Source organism: Stegodyphus dumicola, chromosome 8 (assembly GCF_044657685.1).
Source record: "Stegodyphus dumicola isolate Sdum_Otavi_A_Nest chromosome 8, ASM4465768v1".
Classification (NCBI taxonomy): domain Eukaryota; kingdom Metazoa; phylum Arthropoda; class Arachnida; order Araneae; family Eresidae; genus Stegodyphus; species Stegodyphus dumicola.
Window position 1 is genome coordinate 187,473,849 of NC_140775.1, and position 12,915 is coordinate 187,486,763.

At 30.0% G+C, this 12,915-nt stretch overlaps 1 protein-coding gene across 1 annotated transcript; it reads right to left on the reverse strand.

Moving 5' to 3' along the window:
- Positions 1 to 383: 383 nt before the first annotated feature.
- Positions 384 to 7,525, reverse strand: LOC118190713 (protein inscuteable homolog). The gene is made up of 9 exons (XM_035361472.2): positions 7,335 to 7,525; positions 5,390 to 6,092; positions 4,954 to 5,141; positions 4,795 to 4,847; positions 4,333 to 4,447; positions 3,823 to 3,936; positions 3,339 to 3,464; positions 2,208 to 2,379; positions 384 to 1,319 (listed from the first exon to the last, which is right to left on the reverse strand). The coding sequence occupies exons 1-9, from the start codon at positions 7,368 to 7,370 to the stop codon at positions 1,159 to 1,161; spliced, it is 1,668 nt and encodes a 555-aa protein (XP_035217363.1). The 5' UTR covers positions 7,371 to 7,525; the 3' UTR covers positions 384 to 1,158.
- Between the last annotated feature and the right edge of the window lie 5,390 nt (positions 7,526 to 12,915).

Consider the following 12,915-nt stretch of genomic DNA (forward strand, 5'->3'; position numbering starts at 1 on the left):
TAAGCATGCATGCTTTAATAGTGCATTTAGCTTTCTTTTGGCATATTAGAAAATTATTTTTTAACACTTGTGATTGTTTTACTAGTAATTATTCTAATGATATACTTATGCATTTACAATACTTTACAAAAACTTGTAGGATGATTTCTCTTGAACCTAGGCAGGTTATAAAAAAAAAATTAATAGTTCTACTAATGGAAGATATCTGATTCAGTAGAAAATTCTATATTCTTACTGAAAGTGAGAATTAAATAGTTGTATAAATTTAATGCCAATTTGTTTAAGAATTGCTATAAATTTAAAAGTTGTAAATTGTTTTTTTAAGCTAATATATATTTCTTAAAATAATCTCATATCCAAAATAAAAACATAACTGAAATACATCATCCAAAATCAATTTTATTTTTGAACAATAGAGGTAACAAATAAAGGTAACATTCTAAATTTTTAAATGTTAGTATGCTGTACATAGATAAGTGCAATGGCAGTATGCAGCTAAACTTTGTATAAGAACTTTGGTAATGCTAGCTGATTTAAATTGCATATTGTATTGCTTTTCACATTTCGTGCTGTGAAGATTTGTAGTTGTGCTATAATTTTAACATTTGAAACATTTTTTTTAGATTAACTAATGCAAAAATTTAATCAAATTTTTTCACAGAATGTTTCAAATTTTTTAATGTGCAGATGCTAGCAAAACTTCTTCAGATAACTTGACTAGAATATTTACAATCAGGTGAAATGAAAGACCATGATTATTTTACATATATTAATGTAAATAAATGCCACAGGTATTCAGAATTCAAACATTTTAGACGCACATGATTATAGATATACACAAAACTATAAAAATTATAAGTATTTACAAGATTTTCGAAATTGAAAGACATGATTATTTACAAAATGTTTTTTTGTATTAAACACTTTGGAGATATAACTTCACTGCATGTATTTAAAGATGCAGAATGTTATTTAAGGATGTCCATTTTCAAGTATGTTTGGGTCCAAAGTGATCATATATACACATGTTACACTCAACCAGTTTTTGAATATCATTGGATATCCAGAATGACTTAGTCCATTTCTGACTAGTAAAGTTATGAAAGAAAGACTTGGGTATGACTAGTTCTTAATGTCCCAGCAGGTCTTGAAGAATATTTACACGTAACTTTCTTGCTTTGTGTTGAATGCCAGAAGTCTCATCTCTTGGGCATGAACTTGCAGCCAGTTAGCAGCATGGATATTGATGGTGGACAGAGTGGCAAGACATGCTGCAGACAGCAGAAACATCTCTGGTGAAAGTGCTTTTTGTGCTGTTCCTGAAAATAAAGTATACATTAATCATTCTGAAAGGAGTGTATAATTCTTTAGCTTATGAAAGGGATAAATAAATCATTTTAAAATGCTTGTTTTTTGTTATGATTAAGTTTTAGAGCATATAATAAAGTGTGCCCATTTCAGGAAAATAGTTTGCCTGTTTCTAGTGCATATTTCATTGTTTTTATTAATGAGAAAAGATTTTAATATGCTTGATAAAATTTTATGTGAGTTTTTTTTATAATTTATAAATTAGATGTTTAAAATACTTGCATTTTGTTAGCTGCATATTTATATACAAATAAATAAGTATAATTTTTGCATCCCCCCCCCCCCCCGAGTTACTGGATGTATTGGATAATGATAGCTGATTAAAGAATGTATCTTTAAATAAAGCTAGTCTCTTTGAATTTCATTTTGTTTGCAGTGGTTGTTTCCCAATAATTCCTTTTTATTTTTTTTTTTACAAGCAGTGCATTTTCATAGTTTTGTGATAATCTAAGTAATAAAATTGTCAGGCGATGAAAAATAATTTCCTCCTCATTTGATATTTTTGTTACTGAATAACACTACTGGTTACATTTTCTATCAGATCTGTACTTAAAATCATAAGTCTGAATTGTTCCATAATGGAATATATGTTGGACTCTTCTAGATTTTGAAATCAAATGAAAGATATGAAAAAGCAAAATTGCATAGTTCCTCATGCTCAAAATTGTAATTTTATCTTAGTTTTGCTTGCATAAGCAGCTTAAGTAATTGTGATATACCTGTTATTCCCCCTCCCTCTCCTGTTACAAAATACATTAAATCTGACATTTAAAAATTATTTGTAGCATTTTTGTATATATTGCAGTTTTTACATTAATACACAAATTTTTATAACTTACCTATGAGGTATTTGACTAGTTGGTTCTGGCTAGGTCCAATTTTCTGAGCTAGGGGACATTTCTTTTCACTCCATTGCTTTAATACTTGAGCCAGAAGACCCACTGTTTCACTTAAAACTTTCTCTTCTGTTTCTTCTGATAAGATGTCCATTACTGTATCAAAACCTGAAACCTACAAAATAATAATATTAGTATACAAATATGATATTGTAAGCTTTTAAATTATTATTATGGAATAATGATTTTCAAAAATTTAAATTATATCTCCTGGCAAGTACCAAAAATGTCTAATTTGCAAAAAATTATTAATGTACAAGAAGTGATTTCCTGTATTAAAATGCATATATCATTCAATTGCTGTCTATAAACACGAATACAATTTTGGATTTCACAAGAAACAATCTGCATTATAAAAAAATTTACATCTAATGAATTTTATCTTTTAACTTCTTTGCTCCCAGCATATCATATATGATATGCCTCAGTTTCCCTGCACGAGGCTACTCTGTATTATATTTGATATGCTGAAACTGAACATTTTATTTTAAATGCACATAAATTATGTTGGACTATTACAAAAACTTATTGAAGTGAATCTGTAAAATATTAGCATTATTATGATGTCTATTACTTATTTTTATTCTGTGAAAGTTAAATGTACAACACTAACAATATGTGTTCATAATTTAGAAGTGCTTCACGCAGTACATGTGCCTTTTAAAGTTTTGTAGGTAAATATGGCAATAGTATTTTAATTCTTTTTTACTGTATTATTTATTATACAGAAACAATTTAAATATGGGAATATAATTGTTATTACCAATATTGCTGTTTAACTTAGTCTGAATTTTAAGTATTAGAATGTTATAAGAAATATTAGAATCCAAACCTTTATATAAAACACAGGCTTTATAGGAAATATCTTTACATGTTAGGTTTAACTGCAAAATGCACTTAGGCACACGGCAACATTCAATACTGGAAGGTCTTGGGCATATGGAGGAGCTTTGTTCGCTCAACATTGGGAGCAAAGAGGTTAAATTACGTGTAAAGTTATAAAAAGTATCATTAAATTTATTAACTGTGTTACACTGATTGTTTGAATAGTTTCAAACATAAAAATGTACTTACATCTTCAAATTTATCAATAGCTTCCCAGAATGAGCAGATGGCTGTCAAAGTACGTAATGCAAGTGGACGTAAATGGGCACATTTGCGCACCTTGCAGATTCCTAGAAGTGGAGGAATAGCACCTGCCTGCAGAAAAAATACAATTCTTAGTTTCAGAAGTCAATAATATAAAATATTCAACATTAGTTGAAAATCTTTGCTCCATGATTATGGATGAACTTTGTTTAACTGTTGTAATTGTTTAAACTTTCTTGTTATAATTATGGAGACTTGAATTTTTATTAATTTTAAAACATTAAAAAATTTTTATGAACAACGTCATACAGATTGATTTATTACCATCTACTTATTTTTTATTTTAATTAACAATGAAGGCAGTTCAATGGATAGTATTTGTATTTGCTTTCCTTGAAGTAAAACTAGCTTTTAAAAACTATTTTTTTATCTTGCTGAAAAATTCTAACATATACTTGATTTATCTTACCTCAACAATAAGTTTACACATCAGTCTACCAGAGAGGGACATCTCTGCAAGAGCACATATTGCCATTCTGATGCATGAGTTGTTGGAATCATGGTTTAAACATTCAATCAGCACCTACAAATAAAGGAATATAATTTGAGTGCACAGTTCAATATTAGGCAGAATTATCAGACATTTTAATTTTATTCAATGTACTGGATTAATAATTAGGTGAATGCAATTAATTCTTGTATTCATCTTTTATCTAAGCATCCAATATAAATCAAAATATTTTAATCTAAAAAGTGTTTGTAAAGTAGTAAAAAGTTAAAAGTTAATATTTTAGGCGATTTTAGCCATAGATTAAATGTAATACATAAAAAGTGGAAATAAAATAATTTCTACAATTTTTCTTTTTATACAGTATTGAAAATCACATTTAAGAAATGCACTATTTAAATAATTTAGGTTTGGAAAATCTGGATAATATTGAATATTAATTGTAGTGCCTTAAATAAATGTTTTACTTACTTTTAATTCTTTGCTGATGAGAAATTCCATCATCTCATGCAGAACTTCACCAAGTACTTTGAATGATGGGAGCAAAACATTGTGATTGCTTTCAGTAGAAATTTCCTGATTTAAACTGTAAGAAAAAAATTGAGCTTATTAATTATGAGTTGTAAGTTGAAAAAAGCAAATTGCTTCAATTTTTTCTTCTAAAGCTACAATTTTCTGTTGATTTACGAGAATAGTGCAGTAATGGAATTATTATTTTATTAAATTTATAAATATTTCTACAAAATCTATTAAGTATTGATTAAAAATAGTAAAATTAACATTTAACATGAAATATATTTAAATTTATCACAAATTATTTCTTCATTATTTTGAAATTGTTTTATTCGAATAAAAAGGATTTACCTCGGTTTAAAAATGTGGATAAATTATTGAGCAATTTTAATTATACAAAAATTTAAAATGAGTCATTACCTGAGAATGTGTGTAGTCAACTTATTCAACGCTCCTGTTACATGGTTTTTAATCTGTAAAGTGAAAGGAAAATTAAGAATTTGCTAATTTTTTACATTCTTAAAATTTCTGTAAATTTTTTTCATATTTATATTTGTACATATTTCAAATTTAATTTACCTTAAGTGCTGCAACATCTTCCATCTCAGAGTTCAGATGGTAATCACGCATAGTTTTCTTTATATCATCACAAAGTCTGCTTGTACTAATGCAAAATGTTGACCAGTCTCCATGTTCCAAATGCTTCAGCACAACACCAAAAGTTTCAACTATGTTTTCAGCACGATCTTCGAGTTTCTGAATAGTTTCTGTAAAATAATAAGGCAAAATATTAAGCATAATTGAATTTATTGTTGTGAATTATTTTCATTGTTACAATAAATTGATTAATATACTCAAAAAATACATTTTATTAAATTAAAGGAAGTAAGGTGTTAGTTTAGATTAATAATAATGTAGGCACATTTTCTAATTCATGCTAATAGCTATATTTAATGCAGTTATGAAATAATTTATATCCTTATTAAAAATTATAAATGGAATACATTTTTTTTACCTTTTGCTGATTTGACTCCTACAGATGCAAGAACATCTATGGTTTCTGGTTCATCAGTGGGCAGTATTAAAGTTTTTAAAAAATCTGGGCATGAAAAAATACTGGAATCATCCTCACAAGTTTCTTCTTCTTCATAGGTTAATTTCATATTTGGGCTTATTACTGAGTGTTCTGTAAGCAGAGGTGTCGTCAGTTGAGGTGGATATTTGTATGGAGGTAGTGGCAGTTTTTCTTGAATAACTGGTATCATTTCAATTTTGCCTCTTGTAAATTTTGTATGCTGGTTTCCATGAACTTTGCAAACTGAAGATTTGGTTTGTATTACTTTTTCACCAGCATTTCCATGGACTAAACAAGAGCTTTTGTTGACAACAATTGGCTGAATACTGGCTAGTTTAGTGTCTTTTTCTGGAGTGCTAAAATTAACATCTTTGCAGTGACTTTCTTTATGAATGATGTCCTCAAATTTGCTCATCACTGGCAGCGTAGAACACTTTTGAGGTTCTAAAGATTGCTGTTTGGTGCCTTCAGCTAGTGTTCTGGTCCCATGCTGAGGGCAGGTTGGATTCACTTTACTTTTGAAAAAAATCTCAAAGTCATGTAAATCTTTGTTAGAGCCAGATGTGGCGAATTTTCTTAGACGATCATAAAACTCAGCTTCTGCATCTTTACCAGAACTTTTCCTGTATGGTCCTACCCAATCCTGTAATATAAATATTTTTCACTTTAGCTTTTAGTAAAGTGAGATTTTTTTAAATACTATTATAGAATTAAAAAAATAAATATTAGGCTTTTTAATTTTTTAAAGCATTTATTTTGAATGTATATAAAATTAATCTCATTTTCAGAGTTAGTTAAATTTCCATCTGTTATACTGTTTTGCTATAGGTAAAGTAAGTTCTCTAAACACTGAAAAAGGTATTTTAATTTTTAATTGCTCAAATTTTTGAAAAACAAAATATTTTGCAATTATTTTCTTAAAATTATTTATTTTTTTCTGATTAAGTTGAAATGTTGGTGCCTAATTTGCAAGAGTAAAACAAAAACTATTGTTTAGAATTTTGTTTCATGTGAATTTTATATTCCATACATGTTTTATTCATTTCAGATTGAAGGTTTTATATTTCTTTATTGGTGGTTAAAGGAAAAATTAAGACACACCAAAGTCAAAACCGTAATTGATATTTATGTACAATATTTACTTCAAACTACTATATGGATGTTATAAAAATTTTAAAAAAACTTTCAGTCATTCATGCAAAATTGTTCATTGATATTCATAAAGTATTTAAACAGGTATAATTTTGTAATTCCATGAAATGACTTTTATTGAATGTGACTAATAAGCATAATACCATTAATTTCTATACTTAAAATTTAAATGCAGAATTTATCTTAATTTTCATTTCATATGGAAGTATGCTGAAATCATTTTAATGGTTGCTTTGAAAATATATTTATAGAATTAATTTTGTTTTAAATTTACTTTGTCATAAGAATATTATATGAAAGAAAAATTTCAGTTGACACTGATAGTAATCATCTAATGTGTGGGGTAGAAGCATGCCAATTTTAAGTTTAAAGAAAATAATAAACTTTAGGTTGATATATAAAAATTCAAGAGAGACAAACTTTTCTTTATAAGAAATCAACATTCAGTGTGAAAGTTTCTGCTTTATTTCAAGCAGTGTCTTTGTAGCACTAAATGTACCTTTTAATCAATGAAGAAAAACAAATTAATCAAAATATAAATATAGGATTTTAGAAATTTCATTTTAAAGCCTAGATTTGAGAAGAGAAATTTCCAAATTTCTTGAATGGTAAACAGGTATTAGCTTTCATAATATGATAATTCTGCATAAAACAGCATATTCTATAAATATCAGCATTATGTAACATATTTACTAATTAAATATATTCTAAATTAAGTAAAATTTTAGCTTACCGTATTCCCTTGTATGCAACTGCCGTGTTGACCCATGTTAGAAAATGAAAAGAGTTATACTGAACAAGTAGTAATCCAAAGGCGCAGGCAAGTCACAACATTAGTATCTGACAGTTCAAATCCGGCGCTCGCCCTTATATAGAGTTGTGCCACGCGCCCTCTCTAAAGGAGGATCTGCCGTTTCCTATTCAGATGTGACATGTGGCGCGTGCCATCTGCCTTCCAGCTTAGCACCAGGCCACGCGTACTTTTGATTGGTTGAGGGCAAACATACGGCGCGTGGCCGGCTGCTCTTGTAGAGGGAGCGAAATGGGGGAAACTTCTTAAGGGGGTAGAAAAGAGTTTCCGCTTCTGCTGTATGTATGTTGGTCGGTGACAGATGTTTAGGTCTGCTGGCATTTAAGCATTTTTTTTAATAACGTGTTTAAAAATGTAAAATGGGGATCCCCTTCTCCGCCTTCTGTGCGGTGTAAAAGTAATGAGTTATTATATTTGACTAAATAAATGATGCGGCATTTGTGATTCTAACACAACTTCAGTTTAAGTGATCAGGTTTATTATTCGAAGTTACTTCAAAGGAAAATAAAACTAAATAAATAAAAATTGATGTATAACATATTTCAGTACCAACAACTAGCAATTCTTATTCTACCAGCATGACATAATAAGACAGGCCCATAATCAAATCCTATTATATTCCAAAGAATTTTATCACATTTATCCGCCGCCTATATTTCTTTAAAGACTCCTTCAGTTCTTTAGGATGTATTTATTGACACTGATTCATTAACATTACATGTGGTGATTATCGCAAATTTTAGAATGAGTTGTTTTTATGTGTTTTTGTATTAATTATAGCAAAAAATTCGTGTACTTTATTGTATGTTCGTATTTATAAGTACAAGCATAATGATTAGTTTAGCGGATTTAGAAGAAATATGCATTATTATGTATCCTATTCTATCACATTTTTAGCGCGACAAGTTTAAAATTAAATTCTCCAACTGACTGAATTATATTTTCGAATTTTTCAGCTTTGAAACATAACTAGAATTGAAACCAAAATTGAAATATTAAACCAACTAGAATTGAAACTTTTGTCACATCATTTTTCTAATGGACTGTTGGACTAATGGTTCGAGCTCCTTATAAACATGTTTCTAAGTTCACCAGGTATCTCGCAAGTGATCGTAAACTGACGTCTTTGATGAAGATGACTTAATAATATGATGACACGGCAAAATAAAATTCACGTTGTTGTGTTTGCCATTTAATTTTGTTACTTCATTCTTTTAGGTCCATAAAATATGAAACAGAATTAGATATCGCTATTAGAACAGAAAATAATGCTTACAAAATGTTGGCTATTTATTATCCTATCAAATATCTTATTAAATTATTTCCAATAAGTTATTGGATTACTCATAGTTTTTAAAACGTGGGTTAAACTTTTTGGCGTGATTCTTTTTTTTTTTTTTAAACATCTGGCCGAGTTCTGCTCCATTTGCTTTGTAGATTATTTTATCGAAAAAAATCATAAAATTTAGTTACATCCGGCATGTAAGTCTATCACTAGCGTGTAGCATCTAGGCTCTACGCTAGTGATATGACGTAGTTGATATGAGCAAAAAACTTTATCCACAGCGAAAGAAAAAAAGTAGGCATATTAAACACATCGCCAGAGTTTGAAGATGCTACTGTGTGAAAATGTACTTTAAGATATGCGAACTCTTAGGAAAATCGATAAAATTTATAGATTTATGGAAGACAAATGTACGATGATGCTATAACTGCGGCAGAAGGTAATGGTGAAATAAATGCGCATTTTAAATTTCAGTTGATGACCGATTTAAATCTGCGTTTACGATTCAAAAATAAATCAATTTAAAGAAAATAAAAGCAAGTTTTACATGGATTTATTTTTTTAACTATTTCTATAGTCTAGAGGGCACACCACCGGTCGAGCAGTAAAGTCGCTAAACACTGGTAATTCGGCTCGTGGTTCTAAACGGGTTGGCTGCACAGGTATTTATTTCAGCGCAGATCAAAAGATCTTACTCAAAAAGGCCTCACCACTGAATATGGAACAGTTCAAGTACATATGATAATTTCTCGTTGGAAAAGGAAATAAACAAAAAGTTTTTGCTGCTGGAAATCTTAAAATTTAATTGGAATTGAGAAGATAATCCCTGGAAAACATCATGCATTAAAATCCTGTCAAGTGTATCTAGACGAATCTAATATGCTAATGACAGTCATATTGAGAAATACACTTTTTTTGGGGTAAAAATAAAAAAAATTACGAAATATTAAAAGTTAAACTAATTCTTTCCCCCCTACTTTTATTTAAACATAGTATACTGTTATGATCAAGAAATTAGCAATTTTCTGTAAAATTACTAACATAATATAATAATTAGAGTTGTTTTTTCCCACGGCATTTTACTCATAGTTTATTTTTAAAGAATGAGATTCTCTAACTGTGTGATAGAACGAAAACAAGTGTACAAAATAAAACATTCATTAGAACAGATTCTAATGAATAAACGATTTTAATTTTAATAAATGAAGTTTTGTGGTAATGGAATTTTAGAAATGAACATAAGTTTATCCGATAAGCGTGGAATAGAAGAGGGAAGATCTTAGGAATAACGACAGAAGGGAAATTGTGTAATTTCTTAAAAATTTTGAAATAAAAATGAGTTTCCTAATTGCGTTTTCTTAAAAACGATTTTTCAGAATCATAAGGATTACATTTTAAATTTTCTTGAACTTCTGTATTAATAATTTCTTGTTCCTGCCTCTAATTTATTTCATCTGATCTGCATCTCGTATTTTGCTGTTTAGTGAATATTTATGTCGAATGGACTAAAGACATGAAATATTGTTAATTCCTCTTGCTGATATTTCGGCGACTGGATGGTCTGGTTTGGCTAATAACGCACACTAGGGCTATCTGCCTACAGGGAGGGATGCTGTCGTAGAGAACTTTCTAAGGAAAACTAGCTCGTATACACGTTACACATTCGGCGATTGAATGTGCTGGCTGCTTAGAGTTTTCACGGTTATTCCTACATATAACATAAGTATGTATAATAGTTTCCCTAATAAAACCTCCACAGAGCCATAATTGCCCTTGATAGATAACTCTATATTTTGTCTTTAAGTGTATTTATATACAACGTACTTGGAAATAAAATTACTCTTCCGGGGGAAGTCGTGAAACTTTCAAAGTTCTTTCTCTAATTTTAACGTATGCTTTAGTTCTTTTTTGCAAAGACAAAATAAAATATCTTTAGACGATAATCCATATCGAAAGATATGCGAACTTTTTTTCTGAAAAACTTTGCAAGAAATCTAGTAGAATAGATAGGTAAATAAATACAAATAACTGAATTTGTACATTCAATGACTTATTTTAAAATTCGCTATTAATTAGATCTGAAGCTGATGTACCATAGTTATCGTAGGGATATAAAACACTCAAATTGTCTTTTCGTTTCAAAGATACCACCATCTTGACTTCCCCTAAGATCAGCTGTTTACAAGTACATGCGGGTCGGCCATTATACACTTTGAGGATTTGCAGCAGCTGATGGCTGACGGGCAGTACGCAGATGAGGGGAGGGGAGGGTAAAATACTACTAGAGGGTCTCCCCAACCACTACGGCAGCACGCCGTTTCGTGACGTCACAATGAACGAGTTCCGCACCCGATGTCTAGGGCCAGCTGTTCTCTCTTAACTATCGGCTGCGTTTACAATCGGTGGTTCTGATCCTGAAGCATGCATTTAATCTAGCACCATCTGCAGCTCATCCCCCAGCCAAAAAGGAGAGGATACAAAGTCTACACTAGTAGCCGATTCCAGCTAGAAATAGCTTTCGTTGGCACCTTGGAGCTTTTAAGTCATTATTTCAAAAATTATCGCTGAAGCGTTGGTGGAACACAACTGGATTCAGCGTTAATTTCTTTTAAAACGTAATGGATCGTTGGCGTTTGGCAGCTGCTTGAATAGTTTCTTCATCTGGCGAGCAAATGCATGTGGGAAGCGAAAGGAAAAAAATAATTATTCTATCAGCAGAATATTATATTTAAGGGCTAGTGCCACGGTTGTTTCTATTCATAGCTTTGCAAATTGCGGTACTTTATAATTTTAAGTCTGAACGCAACAAATACAGTTTTCTTTTGAAAGAAACGTTTTCAGTTTTATTAGATATTACTTTTTCTTTTTACTTCCTTATTTTAATTCTAATTTCTGGTTAGTTACAATATAATACTCGTGGGCTCAGCACCCAAACCCCGGAAATTCACATTATATTTTGGTATCCGTGTCAGAAAATGGTTTCAATCATAAAAGACAAAACAACAACGCTGTAAACATTTTTATTAGATTATAACTATACAGTAAACATGGAAATTCGAAAGACAAATAAGTAGGAAAATCTTGTTAAAATTTTACAAAATCTTTGAAATATATGTGTGTAGTGCATGAAATGCCAGGATTCTATAGAATACTGTGATACTTCTTTGGCGATATGAAGCAACTCCAATGATGGAACACAGAAAAAACTTTATTTAGCATTCAAAATGGCGACATACAAAACAAAAAGGAAAAAGAATTCTAACATTTAAAAATAAATTACATTCTTCGTGCGAGAGTCGCACGTGGCACTCGAGTCTGGTTTCAAATATTGCCATTCACAAATACCTTAATGTTCATCTATTTAAATTATTTAAACTACAAGATTTTAATACTATTTAAAGCTGTTACAATACTTAGGCATTTTATAGAGTGCCTCGCGTTTTTAGACAAAATATGAAATATTAGAATTATTATATACTTTAGCTAGGCATTATATATATTAACTATTCTATAGAATAACAAATGCTGTTTATGCAAAGTATGAAAATAAGATCATAATAAGGCTATTATTTAAAAGATGTTCATACGACAAAAATACGGACGTTATTTAAAAAAAATAATGAAAGGCTGTCGTTAAAAACCTTTTATTTACACTGCCTAAAAAAATGATTAAGATGATCTTGATACACTATAATAAATTTGTATTCGCTAACTGGCTGAGACTTGAAATCAATAAGATCTACCAGACAACGGGAATTAAATTCAGAGAAAATCATAGGTTTCAAAACAATGCACTTTTTAATACCATACTGTTGTTTCTGGAAGGGCTTACAAATATGTAAGGTTTTTGTGTTAGGTTGAAAGTTCTTTCAACATTGTCACTTCCGGTATATCCAATAGCCAAATGAGTTTTGTGAAAGACCTCAATGTCCGTGACTTAGCGCTGTATAGTACTCACGCTTTCTTTAAGAGGATAAATGCGTTTACTTTTGTTTTCCAAACAAACATCACATTATAGCGATTCACCAACTAATATTCCCGTTGTTCCTTCTTAGTAGTCAATTTGGCTTTTACATCATTTACTAACTTCTAACTAACTTTCAATTATTCGAAACGAATCGGGGTTGTATTTTATACTTTATCGATTTGTTATCTGGCTTTCTATAGAATGCCTAGGCAATGTGTGAAACGTTTAGTCGTTTCATACATTGGCCGGCC

Bases quoted from the DNA above. Each gene is read 5' to 3' on its own strand.
- LOC118190713 (XM_035361472.2), bottom strand. From the start codon at position 7,370: ATGGGTCAACACGGCAGTTGCATACAAGGGAATACG. The intron at 5,142-5,389 runs GTAAAAAAAATG...ATTATTTTACAG, and splicing joins AGGAGTCAAATCAGCAAAAG to AAACTATTCAGAAACTCGAA. The intron at 4,448-4,794 runs GTAATGACTCAT...TTTTTCTTACAG, and splicing joins TTGACTACACACATTCTCAG to TTTAAATCAGGAAATTTCTA.